The following is a 26207-nucleotide window of genomic DNA, read 5'->3' as shown; positions in this document are numbered from 1 at the left end:
TCACATCCGCCTCAAGCTGACTCACTCTGGGCTTCCAGCAAGATATTTCAAGAAGCCTATACTTGCTGTCACCTCTTCCTACCTTTGTTCACTATTTAACTCAGTCTAATAGTGGTAAACATTTATTGAGCATTTATGATGTACCAAGTACTACAATTTTCTTTAATGTGACTTATTTAATCACAACTGAATGAGATGATGATGCACTAGAGATAAAGCAACTGAGGCACAAATGTTACAAAACTTGCAGAAAGCCTCAAAAATAGTGGCAGGCCCAGATTTCACCAAAACCAGGCAGGCTGACAGCAGATCCATACTCATCAATTCATCCTATGCTACTCCTGTCTGGTTTAGAACCCCAGTAGTCCACCAAACAGGCTTTTCAAAACGTCTACAATGGCCTACATATCGCCAAACCCAAAGAACATCATGTGCTTATCTTACTCAGTTTTGTAGAAGCAATCAACAGAATGATTACCTTCACACACTTAGCTCTTAGCTTCCGAGACACCAAACCCTAGATATCCTTTCTCCTTAACACAGATTGGCCACTTCTCCTTCTTCTACATGACTTCCAGATGTCAGAGTGCCAAGGCTTCAAACTAAGCTTTCTTGTTTTCTCAAACACATACTTCCCCCTGAGGGATCTTAGCCTATCACCTAACACTATTTTTTTTAAAAAGATTTTATCTATTTATCTGACAGAGAGAGATCACAAGTAGATAGAGAGGCAAGCAGAGAGAGAGAGAGAGAGAGAGAGCGAGGGAAGCAGGCTCTGCTCAGCAGAGAGCCCGATGCGGGACTCGATCCCAGGACCCCGAGATCATGACCCGAGCTGAAGGCAGCGGTCCAACCCACTGAGCCACCCAGGCGCCCCTCACCTAACACTATTTAAAAGCTTCTGATTCCGAAGTTAGTGAGTGGTCTCATTTCCACATAGTTATCAGGTAAGCTTTCCAAATGGAAAAGTACCCAAATGGGTAAAGTACCCATAATTCTTTTTTTTTTAAAGATTTTATTTATTTATTATTTTATTTATTTATTTGACAGATCACAAGCAGGCAGAGAGACAGGCAGAAAGAAAGGAGGAAGCAGGCTCCTGCTGAGCAAAGAGCCCAATGCTGGGCTCGATCCCAGGACTCTGGGATCATGACCTGAGCCAAAGGCAGAGGCTTTAACCTACTGTGCCACCCAGGTGCCCCTAGTACCCATAATTCTTTTCTCTTCCAAAATGCTTCTTCATAGCCCCATCCCTTAATTAGCCAGTTATAAGTTTAGAAAGTTGGCATTGTACTTGATGTCTTCCTGTTATCATGCACCTCAGTAAATCCTGTCAGCTCACCTCCAAAAAAAATCCCAGAATTACTCATTTCTATCTTCAATGCAACATCACAGTCCTAATCTCTAATCACCTTGTGTCAGGGATGATTTGAGTCTAAAATGGTCACCCTGGGCGCCTGGGTGGCTCAGTGGGTTCAAGCCTCTGCCTTTGGCTCAGGTCATGATCCTAGGGTCCTGGGATCGAACCCGGCATCGGGCTCTCTGCTCAGCAGGGAGCCTGCTTCCTCCTCCCTCTGACTACTTGTGATCTGTCAAATAAATAAATAAAATTTTTAAAAATAAAATAAAATGGTCACCCTGCCTCTACACATTCCCATTTCAACCCACTCTTCAAAAGCATCAAATGATCAAGTGTCCAAATGTTAGTCATTATCACTGCCATACTCATTTTGATTCTCACTGCATTTAATAAAATCCAAGCCTTGGTTCAACACGATGCCTACAATCTCAACATCTTATGCTCCATGTCTGTAGTTTCAAAAACATCCCACTTTCCTTTCCTACTAGTGCATTTTCATTATCACAAAATGAAAAATGTAACAACTCCCCACCCCCAACAAAAGCACTGGAGTTAAATCTCAAAAGGGCAGCTGCATATTCTTGATATTATGTATCTGATGTGTAGCATGTTAACAGGTGGTAAGCAAGTATTTGTCAAAAAGTTTCTAAGAACCTTCTCTCTGATCTATTACACTGAAATAATCAAAAAACCATAACTTGCTTTATAGTCTCAGCTCTCCCACTAAGTAGATGTAAAACACTAAGCTTGTCACTTACCTTGTTTTCTTTTTAAGATATGGAGGATTATGCACACTATTCAACAGAGTTGTTCTGAAGATAAAAGGGTTTAGTAATCAGTTCTCAAAAGTGTAGTCCCTGGCACAGCAGCACTGGCATCACCTGGGAACTTGTTAGAAATACAAATTCTCAGCTCCCACTTCAGATTTACTGAATCAGTGGTTCTGGAGGTAAAGCCCAAGCAACAAACACTTCTGGTGACTCTAATGTACACTGAAGTTTAAGAATCATTTACTTTCATGAAAACACTAAGGGGGAAAAAAGTTAAGGCTAAATAAATGCGAGTTTATGTTATCATTACTTTGTATGATAAAGTCACATTTAACGTTGTTATTCATTGGTGGTAAATAGTAACATTATAAAGCCAAATGTTTTCACAAAATAGCTTATGTTGGTACTTAGTATTTTAGGTATAATATACCTTAAATACATATGCAATCAAGGAAAGCAAAGAAAGTGTTGTTTACATAACAGACACAGCTAAGAAATACTTTAAACAGTAGATTTAAGGTTGGCTGAAAATTAGGCTATTTTAGACGTTTTGTTGTGCTTAAGGTAAATAAAGGAGGTTTTGTAGCTCTTACATGGTCTGGGTATTATAGAAGGTAGCACTATGTATCCAGGCAATCTGGGATTAACCAAGATTTATCTTACAAATTTTGACTGATTCAGGTATCCAACAGTCAAGTCACTTATCAACTAGAATGAAGTAAGATAGAAGCATTTAGGGGTTTCAGATCACCCGCCTCCTGACATGCTGAGTAATATAATTCTGAACTTCAGATTCAATTTTCCTATGTGGGTTAATTCAACCGGTCTTATTGTGGGGGAGGAGTGCTATGCCATGGCCAGTGAACACATAAGGCATTCCCCTGTTTTGTCTTAGGGTCAGGCTTGAATTACTCTGTTGACTCCAAAGCTGCACAAACGTAGGAGTAGAGCCAAGAGAAGAGAGCTAAGTGAAGCAAGATAGATCAAGGTGGAAAAAATACTTTAGGAAAATGTTCTATGACTAAAATCTTTATATAATTTTAATTGCAGGTGATAAAATGGAGGCAATTTTAAAATGGTGTACAAATATGTGATACAATTCTAATATATAACATCCTTTTTAAAAAAGGGGATGGGGGACTTCATATTAGAAAGGACTGAGATTTGGGTTAACTGGGTGGCTCAGTCAGTTAAGCATCTGGATCATTTCAGCTCAGGTCATCTCAGAGTTCTGGGATCAAGCCCTGAATGGGCTCTACATTCAGCAGAGTCTGCTTGAAGAGTCTTTCTCTTTGCCCCTCCCCCACTCTCCTTAAAATAAATTTTAAGGCAGGGGAGACCTGAGCTGAGATCACTGTTGGAAGCTTAACCAACTGAACTACCCAGGTGCCTCCAAAACTTAAGCTGTTGTCATGAAAATGTATAGGACAGGAAGCCTGATAAACCAAAGTAAGTCTATCTAAAAAAGACAAATTATATGAAGTATGTGCATGCACTCCTATTTAACTAAAAATTCTTAAAAATTTCTAAGCTCAGATGGTGTGTTGCAAAGTGATATTAAAAGTGTAAAGAAAGGGGCACCTGGGTGGCTCAGATGGTTAAGCATCTGCCTTCAGCCCAGGTCATGATCCCAGGGTCTTGGGATTGAGCCCCACATTGGGCTCCCTGCCCTGGCAGTGGGTAGGGAGGAGTCTGCTTTCCCTCTCCCACTCCACTTGCTTGTGTTCCTGTTCTCCCTGTCAAATAAATAAATAAAATCTTAAAAAAAAAAAAGTATCAAGACAGACCATATAGTGGACACCATAACATGTAAAAATACAACAAATGTGGATTATGCTGTCATTTTTAATTTTAATAAAATAGATAATTTCATATTACATAGAGAGCAAGTCCATCCACTCATCATTGATAAAATTTTAGAAATATTTTCTATAAAAAGTTTAGTACTTGATTGGGAATGAATCCATTAGAACATGATTTCTATAGGTACAGTGTTCCCATCCTCACCCCCATTCTTATTAATTTTGAGAAAATTTAAAAATACAGAAAAGTACAAAAAATAAGACAAGATATCCATATACCACAACCCAGAGTTATCCAGTATTTTGATATATTTACTTGCAGTCTGTTTAGTTTTAAAGAGAAATGGATGTTTATATATAAAATTGAAGTCCCCTTTAAACAGTCCCCATCCCATCCCTCCCACACTCATCCCCTTTTCCTTCTCCACTCTTCACAAGCAACCACTATCAAGAGTTTGGTCTGTATCTTCCAATCCATTTCAAAAACATTTTAAAAACATACATACATATATGTATCCATTACCAATACATAGTACTGAATTTTGTGAGAAAAGTTTTAATTAAAATTTACAAAAAATGTCATTGTAATATATGTGTTATTCTGCAACTTCATTTTCCCCTTCAACATAACTTTTGAGATCTCTGTAATACATGTAGATCTCACTTGTTAAATTTTACAGATATACAATATTTCATCATAAGCATTTCCCATTTTGTTCCCGATGGGTATTTAAGTTGTTTCCAACTTATGGCTACTATAAATCATGCCACAGTAAATAGACTGGTATATATTTTGAAGCATACAAACTCAGAATTGCTAGGTGTTCTTGAACTTGTTATAAGGAATGTTTCCCTACTCCCAAGGTCATGACCATTTCAGTATATAGCTTTTTCATATTCCTGTTTTTAACCTCGTGGATCTTACCTCCGTGTATAGTTCATGGTTTGTTTTTTCCTTGAAGAACAGATGACCTCCAAATCATTGTTTATACAGTCTCAGTATCTTCTCACCTCCTACTGCCATTTCTATCATATTCTAAAATTCTAATAAATGCATAGGTGTTTTCAGAATCTCTTCCATTCTGCTAAATCAACACAGAAGTCTCTTCCTTTCCAATACTTACAACTTATTTTATTACATTGGTGAAAATCTCCAGATCTATGCAGACAGCAATAAGAAGCATGTTTACCATTCCCAATTTTAGTGGAAATGCATCTAAAGTTTCAGCATTACCCGCACCATCAGCTTTTTGGTGGGTGCAGGATTTTTATCATACAAATGTCTTTCTCTTCAGTATAAATTCCCTGGTGTCCAGTAAGTTTTTCACTTTTGTTTTCCTCCTTGGTGATGCTTTCCTTCAGCATGATTACTTCTGATGTGCTATAGAGGCTTAAATTCCTGATGAACGTTTTCCAATTTTTAAGGTATTTACAGGGTTTTTAATGAGTATGAATTTTCTGATGTCTAATGTGGTGTGACTTCTGACTAAAAGCTTTCCCACATTCACTACATTGATAAGGCTTCTTACCTGTGTGTATTCTCAAATGCAGAGCAAGGGTTGAGAACTGAGAGAAAGCTTTCCCACATTCATTACAACCATAGGGCTTCTCACCTGTATGGCTTCTCACATGCACAGTAAGAGATGAACTTTGAGAGAAGGCTTTTCCACATACATTGCATTCGTAAGGTTTATCACCTGAATGAATCCTCACATGTACAATAAGCGACGTTCGTTGAGAGAAGGCTTTTCCACATTCGTTACATTCATAGGGTTTCTCTCCAGTGTGAATGTTTTGATGTTTTATGAGGTACTTCTTCTGGCCAAAAGCTGTTCCACATTCACTACATTTAAAGGGTTTCTCGCCAATATGAATTTTTTCATGCTCAGTAAGGTTAGACTTCCCACTGAAGGTTTTTCCACACTCCTTACATACAAAAGGCTTCTCTCCTGTGTGAGTTCTCTGGTGTCTGATGAGGTTTGACTTCTGAATGAAAGCTTTCCCACAATCCTTACACTCAAAAGGTTTCTCTCCAGTGTGAATTTTCTGATGGGTAAGAAGGTTTTCCTTCTGGCTGAAGGATTTTCCACATTCATTACATTCAAAAAGCTTTTCTCCAGTATGGGTATTCTGATGTTTAATGACATACTGCTTTTGGCTAAAGGCTTTTCCACATTCATTACATTCAAAAGGTTTCTCTCTATTATGAAAATGTTCATGTTCGGTGAGATTTGATTTGTGGCTGAAGACTTTCCCACATACTTTACAGGCAAAGGGGTTTCCCCCACTACAAATTCTCTGCTGACTGAGGTGTGACATCTGAATGGAAGCTTTCCCACATTCACAAGGTTTCTCTCCAGTATGAATTTTTTGATGAATGAGGATTTACTTTTGGTTGAAGGTATTTCCACATTTCTTACATCTGAAGGGCCTGTGTATATGACCTTTCAAATGTAAAGTAAGGAATAAAATTCAAGAGAAATCTCTATCATACACAGTATATTACAAGCTTTCTCTCCAAGTATAAATTTTCTAATGCTCAATGAGGTTTTGTTATATTCACTGGTTTTTCTTCAGTAAAAATTTTCTTCTGCTCAATGAATCTGTCATCTAGCTAAAGGCTCCTCAGAAACAGGGTTTCTCTCCAGCCTGACTTCTGCATTTAATGAGGTGTGACATGTGAGTGAAAGTTTTCCCGCATTCAGTAAATTCATAGGGTTTCTCTCCAGTATAAATGCTGTTTTCAGATGGGGTTCAAACTGTTTTAACCAAAGGCATTTCCACACTGATTTACACTTAAAGGGGCTTATTACCTAAAGAATAAGTTGTGGCAGGATTTCCGAACTAAATTAGACTGATGATTCCTACACAACTCCCCTCGTGATTGTAAGCTAAACAGTATTTCAAACTCTTTCTAGTTAAATTGTAATAGATGTTGCCGTTAAAAAATATAAAGTCTGAGATCAGGGGAAGTATTTTTCCAATTTTCTTATATTCACTGCTTTTTTTTCCTCAGTCTTTCCTGGAGATGGACGCAACTTGCTTCCCAAGTCTTGTTGCCCCTCTATCTGCTCATCATCTTCTCAGGCTTCTTCTAAAATGGAGTACAAAGAATTATCATTTAAAGGAGGTAATGTATAAAAGTGCTTAGTACTGTGGCTGACAAAGGATAAGCCTTGATAATGTTAGCTTTATGTTATCATTATTTATGAATTTTCCCATTACTGGTCATAAAATTTTGGATTGTGCTATTGGGATGAACTATGAAAGCCCACCTCACAGTATGAAAAAATCCTCATGACCAATGTCAACAAATAACTTTTGAGAAGGAAACTTTTGTGGAGGGTATCTGCACAGATAATTAACATTCATAGGCACACAGAACTTAAGGATTCCCATTTCTTAGTTCGGTAAATTGAATGTAACAGACAATGAGGAATTGACAAGTAGGATAAAAAGATGACACAGAATTGAGAATGTCTAAGAAAAGGATGTCTAGAAAAGGAAAGGAATTAACCAAAACTGCTTCCTTCCAAAACCCCAATTAAAAAGACAAGAAAAGGGAAGATGGTACAAGTCACAAGCTCACAAGAAAAAATGGATATGACTGGAGATATCAATACACACAGACATTAACAAATTTCCTGATAACATAAGAGCACACAAAAGATTTTCAACACAGCACAGCTGAGGAAGTTTAAGTATATAAAGATCCTGCAGAAGAAGATGCCAATGTCAAACCAATTTATGCCACAAAATATCACAAAGACTAAGGAAACAGAGGAAATCAAGTACCTCAAAAGAAGAAATAAAGGATGGTAGCTGAAAAAAAGATTATAGGTGCGGCTGGAGCACTACCCTCCCAGTAGGAGGATCACTCCTTTGATGAAATGGCAATCATTCTTGGCAGAAATTGAATCAGAGAATCTCCAGGCTCAGGGATATCCAGTAAGAGATGACAAGGGAGAGTGCTACACTGAAATCAATGGGATTAAATCTGTACATAATATGGTGAGACCTCCTGGACAGTCTGTAGCTCATGTCAAAAAAGGGCTGGCCATCAGGTATATATACCTGTGAGCAGGGTATAAAAGGCTCCTTCTCTGGGGGCGCCTGGGTGGCTCAGTGGGTTAAAGCCTCTGCCTTTCGCTCAGGTCATGATCCCAGGGTCCTGGGATCGAGCCCCGCATCGGGCTCTCTGCTTGGCAAGAAGCCTGTTTCTTCCTCTCTCTCTCTGCCTGCCTCTCTGCCAAATAAATAAAATCTTTAAAAAAAAAAAAAAAAAAAAGGCTCCTTCTCTGAAGAACAGGAAAAGCCCATGAAAAACCTCAGTAGGATACCCCTCCAAGATGGAATCTGTCACCTGTACTCATTTTTTTCGGCCAAAACAAAGGACCTGGACAAACTAGGGTTTGTGTGAGTTAAGTGGCATAATCCTTCTGTGGAGACCGTGGACCATAGGGCATTTGTGCTTTTTTTTTTTTTTAAAGATTTTATTTTTAAGTAATTTCTATACCCAATGTGGGGCTTGAACTCACAATCCCAAGATCAAAAGTCACACGCCCACCAACTGAGATAGTCAGGCACCCTATAGCATTTTTTTTTTTAAAGATTTATTTGAGAGAGAGAGAGAAAGAGAGAGAATGAGTAGGAGGGGCCCAGAGAGAGGGAGAATCTCAAGCAGACACCCTGCTGAGCACAGAGTCTGACAGGGGGCTCAACGTCACAACTCTGAGATTATGACCTGAGCCAAAACCAAGAATCAAACACATAATCAACTGTGCCACCCAGGCACCCTAGCCCATGGCATTTTACTTCTGATTCACAGAAACCTACCAGATGACTAGAAGCAACCAGGCATGAAAGAGCTTATGATCACCTTTCAGTGAATCAGTTTTAAACATGATTGCAGCCAATATTTCACACACGTGAGGAAACCCTACTAATTAGAAAGACAGATCAACATCAAAAGAAAAAATAAGGGGCACCTGGGTGGCTCAGTGGGTTAAAGCCTCTGCCTTCGGCTCAGGTCATGATCTTAGGGTCCTGGGATCGAGCCCAACATAGGGCTCTCTGCTCAGCAGGGAGCCTGCCTCCCCCCCCCCCCCACCGCCTGCCTCTCTGCCTACTTATGATCTCTGTCAAATAAATAAAATCTTTAAAAAAAAAATCAAGGAAAAAAAATAAGAAACTCTTTAGAATATAGGTAAGGAACAGTAAACAGCAACAAAACCTAAAACCAGACAGATGATATTTTATGAGTGAAACAAAAATATGGTTCTGTAAAAAAAAAAAAAAAAAAATATGGTTCTGTAAGGAAGAAACAAAAAGCTCCTTTGAAATTAATTTAAGATGGGGAGTAGAAAGTTAGACTGTATTATCATTCACTAATAACAGGGTCATCTTACTGTAGAAGGATTATAGTACTTCACCCTAGCAAACTCAGGCATGGCCAGCCACTGTCTGGCCAATGAAATATAAGTGCAAGTGACAAGTTACTCCCCAGAAGGAGCTTTAAGAAGCCAAATTCAGGGGCACCTAGCTGGTACAGCTGGTGAAGCATGAGACTCCTGATCTCGGGGTTGCGATTTTGAGCCCTATGTTGGGTGTAGAGATTACTTAAAGGGGCACCTACGTGGCTCAGTCAGTTAAGTGTCTGCCTTTGGCTCAGGTCATGATCCCAGGGTCCTGGGATGGAGCCCCCACATCAAGCTCCCTGCTCGGCAGGGAGATATATGTGCCCCCATGTTCAATGCGGCACTATCTACAACAGCTGAGATATGGAAACAATCTAAATGTCCACCAACAGATGAACAGAGAAAATATGGTGCATACACACAACAGAATATCACTCAGCCATAAAAAAAGAACGAAATTCTACCATTTGCAACAACATGGATGGAACTTGAGGGTATACAGAAAGTGAAAGAAGTCAGAGAAAGACAAATAATGTATGATCTCACTTATATGTGGAATCTTAAACAACAAACCAAGCTCATAGAGAACACACTGATGGTTGAGAGAGGTGGGTTTGGGGTGTGGGCAAAATGGGTGCAAGGGGTCAAAGGTACAACTTCCAGGTTTAAAATAAGTCATGGAGATGTAATGTACAGCCTGGGAACTACAGTTAGTAATACTGTATTGCATACTTGGAAGTTGCTGAGAAAGTAGTTCCTTAAATGTTCTCACTGGAAGAAAAAAAAGTTCTTTAACCATGTGTGTTGACAGATGCTAACCAGAGTTACTGTGATCATTTCATAATATACACAAATATGAATTATATGTTGCAGTGTGTGAGGGGGGATGGGGTAACTGGGCAATGGGCATTAAGGAGGGCACCTGATGTAATCAGCATTGGGTGATATTTGCAACTGATCAATCATTAAATTCTACCCCTGAAACTAATAATATACCATATGTTAACCACCTTGACTTTAAATAAAATCTTTTTAAATAAAATCTTAGGAAAAAATTATAATATTGTACATCTGAAACTTATATAATGTTGTAGGTGAATTAGACCTCAATTTTTTTAAAAGGCAAATTCAGAGCATAAAGCAAGGTAACATATTAGCTGAGTGAAGTAAGTTCCAGAAAACAAAAGGAAAAACACTGATTAGAGGAAATATTCAAAGAAAAACAAACAAAAAAAAGCTTGCTCTCCTATAAGTCATGACTCTCTAGACTTAAAGGGCACACGTAGTATCTTGCACGATGAATAAAAGATGCATACCTACATGTGTCACCATGACATTTCAAAAGAAAAAAATGAAGAGGCCATTAAAAAAAAAAACCCTACTATGTATGTATATACACACCTATATACATCACCCAACTACACACAGGTATGTATTACCCAAAGGAACAGGAATCAGAATGGCACCAAATTTCTCAACAGAAACACAGGAAGCTAAAAGACAAAATTCTGAGGGAAAATTCTAAGCTTAGCCTACCAATTTAATGAGACAAAGGCATTCTTCAGATATGTAAACGTTAAAAAAATTTTTTCTCAATGCACTTTTCCTCTCAGGGTGCTACTACATGAGCTCCACCAAATTAGTAGACAGAGAAGGTGACAAAGAATGCAAGAAAGATGGAATATAACATAGGGAAAACAAATGGAAAAAAGTCTTTCATAATGTTGATGAAAAACTACAAGACCAGAGCTAACTATCAGGTCAGAGTACAGCCAGTTCTGACTGGAACAGAAGAACTAAAATTCTGCAGGTAAATCTTCATGGGAAAAAAATGGAAAAAATTTCCCAATGCATTTGACCATGTGGAAACTAGTATTTAGAGGGCTTTTAACTATTCTAAGGTATCCAAGGGAGTTTATGCTAAATACAGAAAACCGAAAGTATGACAAATATAAATTCCATTTAAGAAAAAAAAGCATAGTAATAAATAAAATTCTGTACATCGACACATATACGTCTATTGTAAATCAAAGGGTAATAGTTGGGGTGCCTGGGTGGGTCAGTGGGTTAAAAGTCTCTGCCTTCGGCTCAGGTCATGATCCCAGGGTCCTGGAATTGAGTATTAGGAATTGAGCTCTCTGCTCAGCAGGGAGCCTACTTCCTCCTCCTCCTCCTCTCTCTCTGCCTGCCTAATAAATAAATAAAATCTTTAAAAAAAAAAAAAAGGGTAATAGTTATCTCAAAAGATATCTTAAAGTTAAGTTTTTTTATTTTTTAAAAAAGATTTATTTGCCAGAAAGAAAGAGAAAGACCAAGAGCAAAAGCAGGGGAAAGCATTGGGCAGAGGGAGAGGTAGAAGCAGACTCCCCAATGAGCAGGGAGCCCGATGCAGTACGATCATGACCTGAGCTGAAGGCAGACCCCAACCAACTGAGCCACAGGCATCCCTTCAATTTGAGCTATTATATTAATGACTTCAGTGATAAAAAAGAAAATAGAAGAAACAAGTCAGACAGCTGTTTATCCTATAAATAGGTACAATTAAGGTGGGCAAGACAGACTGGGAAAATAAAAACTGATACTAAAGAGTTACTTCTAACTTCAGAATAAATGAGCGTCAGGGCGCCTGGGTGACTCAGTCAGTTAAGTATCCAGCTCTTGGTTTCTTTCGGCTCTGGTCATGATCTCACCGGTTATAAGATCCAGCCCCACAACGGACTCCACACTGAGCATGGAGTCTGCTTCAGATTCTTTCTTTCACTCCCTCTGCTCCTCTCCACTTGCACACCTGGGCACAGGCATACTCTCTCAAATAAATAAAATCTTTTTAAAAAATGAGTCCTCTCTGGGATTTAATTTCTAAAGAAAAGGAGAAAAGGCACAATGCAGTGTTCTAGAAGCCACCTCCAGTAAGAGGAAAAAGGGGGAAAAAATAAAAGCAAAAGATAAGAAAACAAGTAGCAAGATAAAGCAGCATCTCAGGTCATCAAAGCACCAATCAAGCAGAGGAGAGAATTCCTACAGGGGTGACTCACAAGACATAAATAGATCCTTTCTTCTAAAAAGTTAAAGTAAGAACATCTCTGCCCACTTTTCACTTCAGTGAAGGATAAAGAAAAACAGGGAAAGGGGGGGGACTGCATTGTTGAGAAGAGTAGGAAGTAGCTGTAATTCTTATGTCTTATGAGTATTGTTAGCAGGCATCAGCCATTGTTGCTGTTTTTAGGAAGGGTTCTGAGGCACAATGCTCTCCAAAAATATAAGGCATAGCCTCAAGGGACAAATCATCACCTCCTGGCTTTTCTTTTTAAATTACTTATTTGACAGACAGAGATCACAAGTAGGCAGAGAGGCAGACAGAGAAGGGAAAGCAGGCTACCCGCTAAGCAGAGAGCTGATGCGGGGCTCGATCCCAGGACCCTGGGACCATGACCCGAGCCCAAGGCAGAGGCTTAACCCATTGAGCCACCCAGGCACCCCACCTCCTGGTTTTTAACAACAGAATCACTGGAATGTAAGTTGGATACAGAAGACTTGGTGGAACCACCAGCATCCCTAAATGGTAGGAAAAGTACGACTGAGCAAGGAAATAGAGACACCATCAGTGAATAAAGCTGCTTGTAAGTACAGAAGAAGATCACAACCTTCTCCCTAAATTCCTGACTTGTGTATCTAACTACCTACATGAATATGCACTAAAATGATCAGCAAACGTCACAGTAACTCCAAAATATACCTCTTGATCTATCTCTCAAATTTCCTGAAGTCTTCCTATCTCAGAAAATGTTAAACTCATTCTCTTCTGGTTAAAACCCTGGAACTGAGTGTGATTCCTCTTCCTCTTATAAAAAAATACAACCTAAAAAAATACATAAATAAAAATAATCATGTATCGGCCAATCCTGCCAGCTGTTTCCTGAAAATATCTGAAGAATCTGGGGCACCTGGGTGACTCAGGGTCTGCCTCCAACTCAGGTCATGATCCCAGGGTCCTGAGATGGAGCCCTGCATCAGGCTCCCTGCTTCTCCCCGTTTCGTGATCTCTCTCTCTCTCGGTTTCTCTCTCAAATAAATAAAATCTTTAAAAAATATATATATGTATCTTAAGAATCTGACTCACCACTACAATACTATCATTTTCTTACATAGATTACTGCAATAGGCTGATTAATCTCCTAGCCTTGTCCCCATATACCTTATATTCTATACTCCAGCCAAAATATAATTCTAACCTTATCACTCCTCTAACGCCAAACCCTTCGATGGTCTCCCAAATCACTAAGAATAAAGACCTGGCCTGTTACCTAACCAAACCTATTCTTTTTCCTTTCTGTTCATTGTGCATGAGCTTACTCTGCCCTGGTCAATATTTCTAGAACAGCTTGTTCCAGCATCAGGGCTTTCAACACTTTTTGTTCCTTCTGGCTGAATGTTCTTCCATCAAATTTAACGTGCCTTGGGGAGCCTGGGTGGCTCAGTGGGTTAAAGCCTCTGCCTTCGGCTCAGGTCATGATCCCAGCATCCTGGATCATGACCTGAGCCTAAGGCAGAGGTAAATAAATAAAATCTTAAAAAAAAAAATAACGTGCCTCACTTGCACATGCTAAAGCTTTTTTTAAAATTTTATTCTTTATTTTTTTATTTAAAAGATTTTATTTATTTATTTGACAGAGATCAAAAGTAGGCAGAGAGGCAGGCAGAGAAAGAGGAGGAAGCAGGCTCCCCGCTGAGCAGAGAGCCCGATGCAGCGCTCCATGCCAGGACCCCGAGATCATGACCTGAGCTGAAGGCAGAGGCTTAACCCACTGAGCCACCCAGGCGCCCCTAAAGCTCTTTTTTTAAAAAAGTCATCCTTTTAGTGAAACCTTTCCCTGATCAACTGATTTAAGATTATAACCGCCAACTGGCCTTCTCTATGTTGCTTTTCCTTGCTTTTTCTCCAGAGCACTACCACCATCTGATAGAATATATATTTTTACTTATTTACTCACAACGTGTCTTCCTCAGGAGGGAGGAATTTTTGAAAATTTTGATCAATGACATTTCCTTAGTAACTGAAATGGTACCTAATATCATTCAAAAAATACTTATCAACTATATGAATATACTACATTGATAGAAATCAAAGTTGTTTTACTTATGCTTATTTCTGTCAAATCTATAAATAAATGTAACTTTGACTCAGCATTTCCACTTAATATGAATTACTATATAGCTGTTACCTATTTTATCTCTATAAAGCAATATAAACAAGTATACATGCACTTGTGTATTCAAGAGCATACATCTGCAAACAACCTAAATGTCCATAAATAGGAGACAGGTTAAGAGTCTCTTCCAGGGGCACCTAGGTGGCTCAGTGGGTTAAGCCTCTGCCTTCAGCTCAGGTCATGGTCTCAGGGTCCTGGGATCGAGCCCCGCATTGGGCTCTCTGCTCAGTAGGGAGTCTGCTTTCCCCCCACCCCTGCCTGCATCTTTGACTACTTGTGATCTCTGTCAAATAAATAAATAAAATCTTTAAAAAAAAAGTCTTTTCCAAAAAACAAACAAAAACAACTACAGACACAACAGAATACATACTATCATTTGTATGAAAAGGAAAAGTGAGGGCTTACATACATATATAGTCATATTTACAGCACAGATATGCTGCTTTATTTATAGGCTACCTTAAGAAGGCTACATGTGAAACTCTTAAAAATGACTGCATCTTTGAAAAAAATCTATAGGACTGAAGGTAAGCGGTAAGAGACTTTCTCAGTGTACACCTTGATGTTCAAAAATGTTACAAGCTCGGGCACCTGGGTGGCTCAGTGGGTTAAGTCGCTGCCTTCGGCTCAGGTCATGATCTCAGGGTCCTGGGATCGAGCCCCACATCGGGCTCTCTGCTCCGCGGGGAGCCTGCTTCCCCCCCTCTCTCTGCCTGCCTCTCTGCCTGCTTGTGATCTCTCTCTGTCAAATAAATAAATAAAATCTTAAAAAAAAAAAAAAGTTACAAGCTCATGTTAGTATACTAAAAAACAAATACAGGGACGCCTGGGTGGCTCAGTCGGTTAAGCGCCGCCTTCAGCTCAGATCATGGTCTCAGGGTCCTGGGATGGAGTCCCGTATCCAGCTCCTTGCTCGGCGGGGAGCCTGCTTCTCCCTCTGCCTCTGCCTGCCACTCTACCTGCCTGTGCTCTCTCTGTCTCTGGCAAATACAAAAGCTTTTAAGAAAATAAAAAAGTAAAAAATAACAACCAAAACCAGACTCTGAACATTTATATGCACATAAAGCAGAACTGATTTCTAAGGCAACAACTTCTGAAAGAGATATATACGTGGGTGGAAAAGAAAGGAAGGCAGGAGTTTGCTGATGTGTAATGGGGGAGAAGGTGGGATAAGCAGACAACAGGAAGCATGATTACAGATGTAAAACATAATTCAGAGGCATTTAACCACTGAAAGAATGAAAGAAGGTGGCAAGTAATAAAAAGGAACCTAAATGTCAGACTATATATAAAAACTTCTTTTTTAAAAGATTTTGTTTATTTATTTGACAGAGAGATCACAAGTAGGCAGAGAGGCAGGCAGAGAAAGGTGGGGAAGCAGGCTTCCCACCGAGCAGAGAGCCTGCTGTGGGGCTTGATCCAGCACCTTGGGATCATGACCTGAGCCGAAGGCAGAGGCTTTAACCCACTGAGTCACCCAGGCACCCCAAAAAAGACATTTTTTAAATTTTTAAAAATTTATTTATTCATAAAGATTTTATTTATTTGACAGAGAGAGATCACAAGTAGGCAGAAAGGCAGGCAGAGAGAGGGGGAAGCAGGCTTCCTACTGAGCAGAGAGCCTGATGAGGGGCTCTATCCCAAGACCCCGAGATCATAACCTGAGCCGAAGGCAGAGGCTTAATCCACTGAGCCAGGCTCAGTGGGTTAAGCCGCTGCCTTCGGCTCAGGTCATGATCTCAGGGTCCTGGGATCGAGTCCCGCATCGGGCTCTCTGCTCAGCAGTGAGCCTGCTTCCCTCTCTCTCTCTCTGCCTGCCTCTCTGTCTACTTGTGATCTCTCTGTGTCAAATAAATAAATAAAATCTTTAAAAAAAAAAAAAAAAAAAAAAAAAAGACTTTTTTTTAAAAAAAGATTTTATTTATTTGACAGAGAGACAGCGAGAGAGGGAACACAAGCAGGGGGAGAGGGAGAAGCAGGCTTCCCGCAGAGCAAGGAGCTGGATGCTGGGCTTGATCCCAGGAGCCTGGGATCTTGACCTGAGATGAAGGCAGACGCCTAAGGACTGAGCCACCCAGGCGCCTCAACACTTAAGACTTATAAAAGACAATACATGAGGAAAAAAGTCTATACAGGGGCACCTGGGTGGCTCAGTGGGTTAAAGCCTCTGCCTTCGGCTCAGATCATGATCCCAGGGTCCTGGGATCGAGCCCCGCATCAGGCTCTCTGCTCAGCGGGAAGCCTGCTTCCTCCTCTCTCTCTGCCTACTTGTGATCTCTGTCTGTCAGATGAATAAATAAAATCTTAAAAAAAAAAAAAAAAAAGCCTATACAAATTGGGAGGTATGAATGAGAGAAAAATCACACAGCAGTAATACAAATAAAGTGTGAAGTCCTGACATCCAGAACGGAGTTTAAGAGGGGCATCTAAAAAATCTTATTAAATAATGCAGTACTGAAGCAGCAAAAATGATGACTATAAATGTAAGCCAGCTATCTAAAGAATTCATAACAAGAAAATACTCCCAAGTCTAGAGCCTGTAAGAAAATATCCCTGAGTATTTCAAAGGTGTCAATGCTGCCTGACCAACGGTGACCTGCCTTGCCATTCACTCACCTGAACAAGTTTCCTTTCCACTTCGTTCTCCACCATCCAGTGTCTTCTTATTCCAACACAGGATCACATACAGTTTGGTCAGTTTACCTGCTTTTGGGGAAATGACACAGCACTAGAATGTTAATGCTGGGGGCCAAATTACCATCCTAGAACTAAGACTGAGCCCAGGGGCCTCCAGGCCTTCTCAATGATGAGGAAGGTGCAGCTTCCAGGAGCACAAGGAAGTGGCCCTGTGAAAAAGAAGGAAGTAATGACCTTTTGCCTTAGAGATTAATGCACACACAATTATAATAAGCAAAGGAATGAGGACTACTTGAAACTTGAATTTCAAAGCCATACTCATTAAACCATTTACATTTCCAGAAATGGGGTTAAAAAAAAAGAGAGAGAGAGAGAATTATTTCTCAGAATTTTACTTACACAGGAAAGCTGTTTATACCTTCTACAACTGGTTGCTACTGTTCTGTACCACATTTATACATAGGTTCCTGACTGGATTTTAACCATGGCTATTATTCCTGGATGATTTTAATACTCACATCATGACAACAGCAGTAGATGCCTATCAGAACTAAGTCACCAGAATACAATGCATAGGAAATTGTTCTTACAGTATTCAGGAATAAAGCTGCAAAGTTTCCCCAGAGTCCTAACATTTACTTTGTATTATAATCTGGTTAAAACTACGTATCAGAAATGTCCTATAAATATACATTCATTCATTCATTCAAAAAACATTCTTAAGGACATTATTGGGACAACTGACAAAATCTGAATACGGATTTTATGTTAAGTAATAGCCATGTGTTGATGCTCTAATTTTTTTTAAAGATTTTATTTATTTATTTGACAGAGAGAGATCACAAGTAGGTAGAGAGGCAGGCAGTGTAAGAGGGGGGAAGCAGGCTCCTTGCTGAGCAGAGAGCCCAACACACGGCTCGATCCCAGGACCCTGAGACCATGACCTGAGCCAAAGGCAGATGCTTAACCAACTAAGCCACAAAGGCGCCCCGATGTTAAAAAGGTCCCCTGATTTTGTTTACCATACCATGGTTATGAAAAACAAAGTCCTTGTTCTTAGAAAATCCACGCTCAAGTACTTATAAAGGAAGCACGTATGCAACTTAGTCTCAATTGGCTCAAAAAAAATTATACACAAAAATATCTGGACAAAGAATGTAGGAAAAACAAAAAAAAAAAAACACAACATAAATGGTAAATTTGGGTAAAGGATATATGGGACTTTATAAACTAATCCAACTTCTCTATAAAGTCGAAATCATATTAAAAAAAGCAAAATCCTAAAAACCTGAGTTACTAATATACACATTATCATACACTATCATACTAACATACTATGTATGTTGAAGAAGCTTGGTTACCAATTTTTGTGCTGGGGTGTGGCAGAGATGGAGGGCTTAGAACATAATTTTAACAGTAATGTAGGGGCGCCTGGATGGCTCGGTCGTTAAGTGTCTGCCTTCGGCTCAGGTCATGATCCCAGGAGCCCCACATCAGGCTCCCTGCTTGGTGGGAAGACTGCGTCTCCCTCGCCCACTTCCCCTTCTTCTGTTCCCTCTCTCACTGTGTTTCTATCAAATAAATAAATAAAATCTTTTAATAAACAAACAAACAGTAATATACCTAGAGAGAAATAGGAGAGGGTTATTTTCCTGAAGACAATCTGCAGGGGAAAGGAGATCAAGTTTGATATTCTATTCAAGTTTGATACCCAGAGTGTCAGGTTTCTGAGCAACATGCAGGCAGGTATATTCATTAGGCAACTGCACACAGACATAATGTGCTCAGAACAGGCCTAGAAAGTCCAGGAAGGAAACAGCAATTTACCAGCTGTGAGAATATCAGTGGTGCTGAAGACATAGATAGAATGTGACTATGACTGCTTAGAGATATGAAGATAGTCAAGGACAGAATCCTAGGAACACCCAACAGTTAAAGAGGCAAGGAAAGGTTTCAAAGGAGCTTGGTGGCTGCTTAGTTTTGAATCTGTCAAGTACTTCTTCTGAAAACTATACAAAATATCAAGAATAATGGGGGTGGTGGGCAGCCAATACACACTATTATTTTTCATAAAACTAGTAGAAAGAATATGTTCACTCTAAATTATATTAAGTGTAGCCCCAAACACCCAAAATAGCAGATCCAGTGCAGGAACCACAACAGTACGGTATGCACAGCAAGAAAGATTACATAACTGTGAGCAGTCTTTAAAATAACTAACAAATATCATTCTCAGAATCACAGCTGAGTGTGAACTGCTGCAACTGAGTCTAATAATGAACAACAAAACTAGGGACCAAAAAAGCCCTCTCAAACTCTGTGTATCAAAGGAAGACCCAAACAAGAGGCCTAAACAGGAAGTTGCAAAGAAGCCTAGAAGAAATGGAAATGCTCTGAGGGATTCCAAGAACTTAAAAAGCTCAGATTTCTGCAGCTAATATTTCTTTACTGAATGAGTAGGCCTCACCCTAAAGGGAACTAATAAAAGCAAGACCTAGATTAAACAGAAAAGGACTGCAGAGAAACCAGAAGTATGCTTAAAAAGTACTTGGGAGTACGGTGTTCCCAGATTTAGCAACATCCCCAGATTTAGCAACTTCTAAACGTGAATGTATCATTCTGGAAGGCAAGTACTGTGAAGAATTATGGGAAACAGGGAGATGCAGATAGAAGTCAACCAGGTTAGGGTCAATGAGCCAAAGGAGGTGAAGAACTCCTTTGCTTTAAACACTAAAAAGTGGTGTAGGAGCTCTGAAGCACAGAATGCTACTGTTTCCTTTTTCCTGATAATGGTCTCAAAAACTCTCTCATACAAACATGAATAAACAAAATAATTTGTCTGTGTCAGTACAAAAAGATATTACAAGAAAAACAGTGAAAGCAAACAGCATAATTTTCAAACAGCTGAGTAAACTCACATGAAAAGTACTGCCACAAAGGAAGAAAGAAAATGGAAACAAAATGAAATTTTTAGAACTTTAAGAAGCAAGCTATATAAAGAACACAATGATTAAAAACAGACCCTTTACTATAGAGAACAAACTGAGGGTTGCAGGAGGGGAGGTGGGTGAGGGAATGGGTTAAATGGGTGATGGGTATTAAGGAGGTCATTTGTTGTGATGAGCACTGGGTGTTACAGGTAAGTGATGAATCACTAAATTCTACTTCTGAAACTAGTATTACATTTTATGTTAACTAACTGGAATTTAAACAAAAACTTGGAATTACAAAAAAAGTTAATAAAAAAATACAATGATAAACTGAGTGAAGTAAAGGTCACTCAAAAAGGGGAATGAAAAGAAAACAAAGTAAGAATGGACATTTTGGGGTGCCTGGCTAGCTCAGTCGGTAGAGCATGTGACTCTTGATTTCGAGGTTGTGAGTTCAGGCCCCATGCTGGGTGTAGAGATTACTTAGAAATAAAATCTTAAAAAAAAAAAAAAGAATGGATATCTTACTAGAACATCTTATTTTGTTCTGCCTGATTTTTTTTTTTTTTTAAGACTACAGTATTAGAGTTTGGGGGGATTTTTGGTTTCCTTAATTAATGTGATCTTTCCTGGTTGTTTTTTTCATCAGAAGCATAGAAGTAGCCTCAGCCTTACACTTTTTGTTTCTACTCACATCCCCAGAGTTGTAGGCAGCATGGGTAACATATATATAGGTAATCATATATCTGACCACAGAAGCCAACATCTTATCCAATGCAAAAACACTGGAGGAGCTTCTATCACATTCTAATAAAAATAAGGATGCCCACTGTCTAAAGTATTATAAAAATGTAAAAAATCCAGTAAATTAAGCTGGAAATAAAACTAATTTATAGAAATCAATGACTTTCTCATACACCACAACAATGACTCCATTTACAACAGCAACAAAAAAGAAAAAGTACCTAGAAATTTAGCAAGAAGGTCCAAAACCTGAATGGAAAAAAAATTTAAACACTCCAGAAGACCCAAAAGGAAATGGGAACATATAAATATATATCATGCATGGACAATATTTAACATCATAAAGATCTAATGTCCCTTTCTAAGTTATTATATAAATTTAGTGCAATACCAATAAAAATAAGCTTTTTTCCCCCCTAGAACTAGGGAAGTTAACTCTAAAGTTTACACAGAAAAATAAATAAGCAAGGGGGCGCGTGGGTGGCTCAGTCAGTTGTGTGTCTGACTCTTGATTTTGGCTCAGGTCATGATCTCAGGGTCCTAAGACTGGGCTCCACACTCAGCAGGGAGTCTGCTTGAGATTCCACACACCCCGCCCCACCGCCAAGCACGCAGGTGTGCACGCACTCTCTCACAAATAAAATCTTAAAAAAAAAAATAAATAAATAAATAGCTAGGAAACTCTCTAAAGAACAACCAATTACAGACTAGCAACACCAAAACTGTAAAGCTTCAACAATAAAAAGATAAATATTGGTATATGAATAGACTGCAAGATGGATGAGACTATAAACTCCAGAAATAGACCAAATACATGTGAGAATTTATTATTTGATCAAAATGGAATTTCAAATAGTAAACTTAAAAAACAAATAATGATGCTTACAAGTCAGAAAAAATTTGAGGTTTGCAATCAAATAAATGTAAAGGGAATTTTTTTAAAGATTGTATATATTTATTTGAGAGAAAGAGACACACTGAGAAGGAACACAAGCAAGGGGAGTGGAACAGGGAGAACAGGCTTTCTGCTAAGCAGGGAGCCTGACACAGGACTCCATCCCAGAACCCTGGGATGATGACCTGAGCCAAAGGAGACGCTTAAAGACTGAGCCACCCAGGCGCCGAGGAATTTTAAAAACTAGGAAATCGTTACTTTCCAACCCTTAAACTGATATAGCCAAGGATGATTTATAAGTGTTGAAACCATCCATTAAATCAATGGGGAATGAACATTCATCTGTAAATCACACAGATTTCATTTAACAAGTGGAACTGGAAGAACTGCGTAGCCAACTGGTCGAGAAGGGAAAAATATCATCACTAATGATGGACCAGTCAAATCATAAGTTTCTCCTGAGTTATGCCATTTGAAGATCTTCTCTGATGTACTCTGGCCAAAAGTCATAACTGGGATTTTTAATTTTTTTTTTAATTTTATTTATTTGACAGAGAGAAATCACAACTAGGCAGAGAGGCAGGCAGAGAGAGAGGAGGAAGCAGGCTCCCTGTGGAGCAGAGAGCCCGATGTGGGGCTCGATCCCAGGACCCTGGGATCATGACCTGAGCTGAAGGCAGAGGCTTTAATCCACTGAGCCACCCAGGCGCCCCAATAACCGGGATTTTTAAAAAACATCATCAGAGGTTCCGAATTACAACGCTGAGAAAGTAACCATCACATAAATCAAAGAACATTCTCATGAAAAAGATAATGATGTGTTTCTAAAGATGAATCTAACTTAAACACAGAAATCTAACTTCCTCATTCCAGTTATAAAAGGAAATGTCAAAAAAAAGTTTAAAATGGAAATAAAAAAGAACATCTATATCTATATAACTGAATCTTTCAGAAATTTCTACCAGAAATAGTGCAAATAGCTGTACTATTTATTATTTCTTAAAGAACTATTATTTTGCAGGTAATAATACTGCTATTTATCGAGTACTTACTACATACCAGGCACTATTCTTTATAACTTAAAAATCATTAATGTACACAACCAACCACCCTGTGAATTAGATACTATTATTTTCTCTGTATCAGTAAATGAGAAACAGGCATAGGCTTAAGTACATCAAGGTACAAAGTGGCAGAGGAAGGAATTAACTAGCAGTCTGGCTCCATGGCCCATTTCCCCTTAAAAAACTAAAACAAACGGGCGCCTGGGTGGCTCAGTGGGTTAAAGCCTCTGCCTTCTCTCTCTGCCTGCTTGTGATCTGTCAAACAAATAAATCTTAAAAACAAAAACAAAACCCCACAAAAAAAACAAAAAAAGAGGGGCGCCTAGGTGGCTCAGTGGGTTAAGCCGCTACCTTCGGCTCAGGTCATGATCTCAGGGTCTTGGGATCGAGTCCCACATCAGGCTCTCTGCTCAGCGGGGGGGCCTGCTTTCCTCTCTCTCTCTCTCTCTCTCTCTGCCTGCCTCTCTGCCTCTTGTGATCTCTTTCTGTCAAGTAAATAAATAAAATCTTCAAAAAAAACAAAAACAAAAAAAGAAAAAACCCTTTAATTTAAAATACTAAATTCATATACTTAGAAAACCAGTGTAAAGTTATTTGCCAGGCACTGGGCGTCTCAGGTCATGATCCCAGGGTCCTCGGTCAAGCTCCCTGTTGCTTCTGCCTCTCTCTCTGCCCCCAACCCCCACTTGTGCTCACTCGCGCTCTCTCTCTCTCTCTCTCTCTCATAATCTTTAAGAAAAAAAAGGAAGCTATTTGTCTTTGCCCTACCTATCTCAGTACAACCCCAAACAGAGATAGCCACTTCCATTAGTTTCTTGCCTATCTTTTGAGTTTTCTAATGGAAACAAATATAAACATTTATTATTTCTGCCCCTTCTTACTTCAAATGACCCATACCATACATTTGGCATCTTGTTTTTTTCACTGAACAATACATTTTAGAGTTATTTCAGTGTCAATATACAGAAAGCGTCCTCCTTGTTCTTTTGTACACTTCTATATTACTCTGTTGTATAAATGGACCTAATTTTATCCAACAAATCTCCTAGTGATGGCTAATCTTTACCTATGCTAAACATTGCTGCAATGAGCAACCTCACACCTCTATCATTTCATACATATGCAGGTACATTTGTAGGATTATTTCCAGATGTGAAACAGCCATGTCAAAAAGAAAATACATTTTAATTAGAGATGCTGCCAAATTTCCCTTCATTGGCCTGCTTTGTGCTAACACCAATACAATTTTAATTTCCTTAAAGATTTATATTTTAAAATATGTTACCACTAGATGGATTGATCTAGAGAGTATAATGCTAAGCGAAATAAGTCAGTCAGAGAAAGACAAATAGCATATGATTTCACTCGGGTGGAATCTAAGAAACGAACAAAGGAAAAAAAAAGACAAACCAAAAAAACAGACTCTTAACTATAGGGAACAAACAGATGGTTACCAGAGGGGAAGTGGGTGGGTAGGGGGAAGGGTGAAACAACTGAAAGGATTAACAGTACACTTGTCTTGATGAGCACTGAATAATATATAGAACTGTTAGATCACTATACTGTATACTTGAAACACATAACAGTGTACGTTAACTATACTGGAATTGAAATTCAAAAAAAACGAAATACAAAAAAACATTAGCGCCGGGCTCCCACCTCTCCCCATCCAACTGCTTTTCTTTTTCAGAGTTTTACGGGCTATTCTAGCTTATTTTTCCATATGAAGTCCATAATCAACTTATCTAATCCTCGCACCCCCAGCAAAAACTGTCGATGCTTTTATTAGGATCACATTGAATTAATAAATTTACTTAAATCTGCACACGCTTCTTTTTGAGGTCTCCCTATTGAAAAACATGGTGTATCTATTTGATAATATCTCCTGTTATGCCTCTCAACACTTTTTAGAGTTCTTTTCTAATAGTTTTGCATACTGCTTATTTCTAATTTTTATTGCTATTGTAAATAGTTTTCTACTATGTCTTCTAACTGGCTGTTGTCTATCTGAAGACTATTGATTTGTAAATATTTAATTGGTACCCAATTAATTTAACTCTTATTTTTAAAAATTCTGTTAGGGATGACTGTAGGGATTCCTTAGAAAAACCATTTTTGCAGACAGGAGTTAACGGTCTTTGTTACTTCACAAAATCCATTCACTTGGGAACACCTCGATTCATTTAGGAGTCAGACACCTAGAATCTAGGTCAGATTAGTAAATAAACATTGCAACAACTAAATTTTCTTCAAAGAATGAAGATTACCATGCCTAATCTAGAACTCCAAACCCTTGACTCTAATCCCGGGCTTTCTGTGCTACATGACATTGTTGCTCAAAGTGCAACGTCGATACTTAATCTAAGATTTTACAGCAGCTCTATTAAAATGCCCTTTAGATCAGAAGATTTGAGATCGTCTGAAGCTCTTCCACCAACAAAAAGTGCCTTCGAAATAGTCTTGCTTGCTTAAAAAAGAAGAAACAACGGTGATCTGTATTCTACTCCAATTAAAAGTAAATGCATTTTATATAAAAATTCACTTTTAAATCATTTATCATTAAGCTTCCCCCCCCCTTCAAATAATCAAATAAAAAACACTCCACGAAGATGGCACCGTTATTATCAGCAGTTTCGACAAGGGAAGTGCGGCTCGCATATTATTACCTCAATACTAGTCTCCTACTTCTCCCTCTCAGATGCAGCCATACACAATCCTGCACTCACAGTTTCTCACTCAATAATCCCAACATCCAAACTTGCGGGCAAACTCAGGGTCACACACACTCGAACCCTCCTCAGACACCCCCACCCCCACCCCGCATGTAGGCCAGACGCTCTTAAACCCACTCCTCATTCCCGCGCCGCGCCCCAACAGATCCAGAATCCTCCCCTTCAACCTCCCCGACCCGACCGACCCAAGACGCCCACATCCCACCTCCTACTTTCGCGCCACGTGGACCCAGGGGCCGGACTGACCCGCGGACAAAGACCAAAATGTCCACCCGGCGCGCTGCGCCTGCGCACTCCGCGGGCGAGCGAACACTCCCAGAAGTCTCCGCGACGCGGCCCTCACGGTCACCGTGGCCAGGCCTAGCCTGGTATTTGATTACCTTCTGTCTACAGCAACGCCGCTTTTCCGGCCTTGAACTACATTTCCCTTTAGGCTTTGCTGGTCAGCACTCTGTCCCACACGAACTTGGCTGCCTCTTCCAGTAATTATGGGGCTCTAAGGGTGAGTCGTCCTGCTTTAGAAGAAAATCAGTTGAAGCCTGGTGGGAGGTCTGGAGCAAGGACTCCGTATTTGAAGCTCCCCCGGGCGCAGTGTCAAACGGCCAAACTCAGGCTCCGCCGTATGGGGACGCCATCTTAATCTCCG

The 26207-nt window shown here is 39.5% G+C and overlaps 1 protein-coding gene across 4 annotated transcripts; it reads right to left on the bottom strand.

Annotated features, from left to right (window-relative positions):
- Window positions 1–3957: 3957 nt before the first annotated feature.
- Window positions 3958–26189, bottom strand: ZNF146 (zinc finger protein 146). Of its 4 annotated transcripts, none has more exons than XM_045988833.1 (3): window positions 25942–26189; window positions 17176–17405; window positions 3958–7026 (listed from the first exon to the last, which is right to left on the bottom strand). In XM_045988833.1, the coding sequence occupies exon 3, from the start codon at window positions 6249–6251 to the stop codon at window positions 5373–5375; it is 879 nt and encodes a 292-aa protein (XP_045844789.1). In that variant the 5' UTR covers window positions 6252–7026; window positions 17176–17405; window positions 25942–26189; the 3' UTR covers window positions 3958–5372. The 4 variants fall into 4 exon arrangements, with proteins under 4 accessions (XP_045844789.1, XP_045844788.1, XP_045844791.1 ...); XM_045988832.1 differs by lacking the exon at window positions 25942–26189 and adding an exon at window positions 25767–25870; XM_045988835.1 differs by lacking the exon at window positions 25942–26189 and adding an exon at window positions 25760–25838 and having other exon boundaries at window positions 17176–17262.
- Window positions 26190–26207: the final 18 nt, after the last annotated feature.

This window comes from Meles meles, chromosome 19 (assembly GCF_922984935.1).
Source record: "Meles meles chromosome 19, mMelMel3.1 paternal haplotype, whole genome shotgun sequence".
NCBI lineage: Eukaryota > Metazoa > Chordata > Mammalia > Carnivora > Mustelidae > Meles > Meles meles.
This window is presented reverse-complemented; position numbering and strand designations above follow the sequence as displayed.

What these genes read in the sequence shown, in the direction of transcription:
- ZNF146 (XM_045988833.1), bottom strand. Translation starts at nt 6,251, where the DNA reads ATGTCACACCTCAGTCAGCAGAGAATTTGTAGTGGGGGAAACCCCTTT.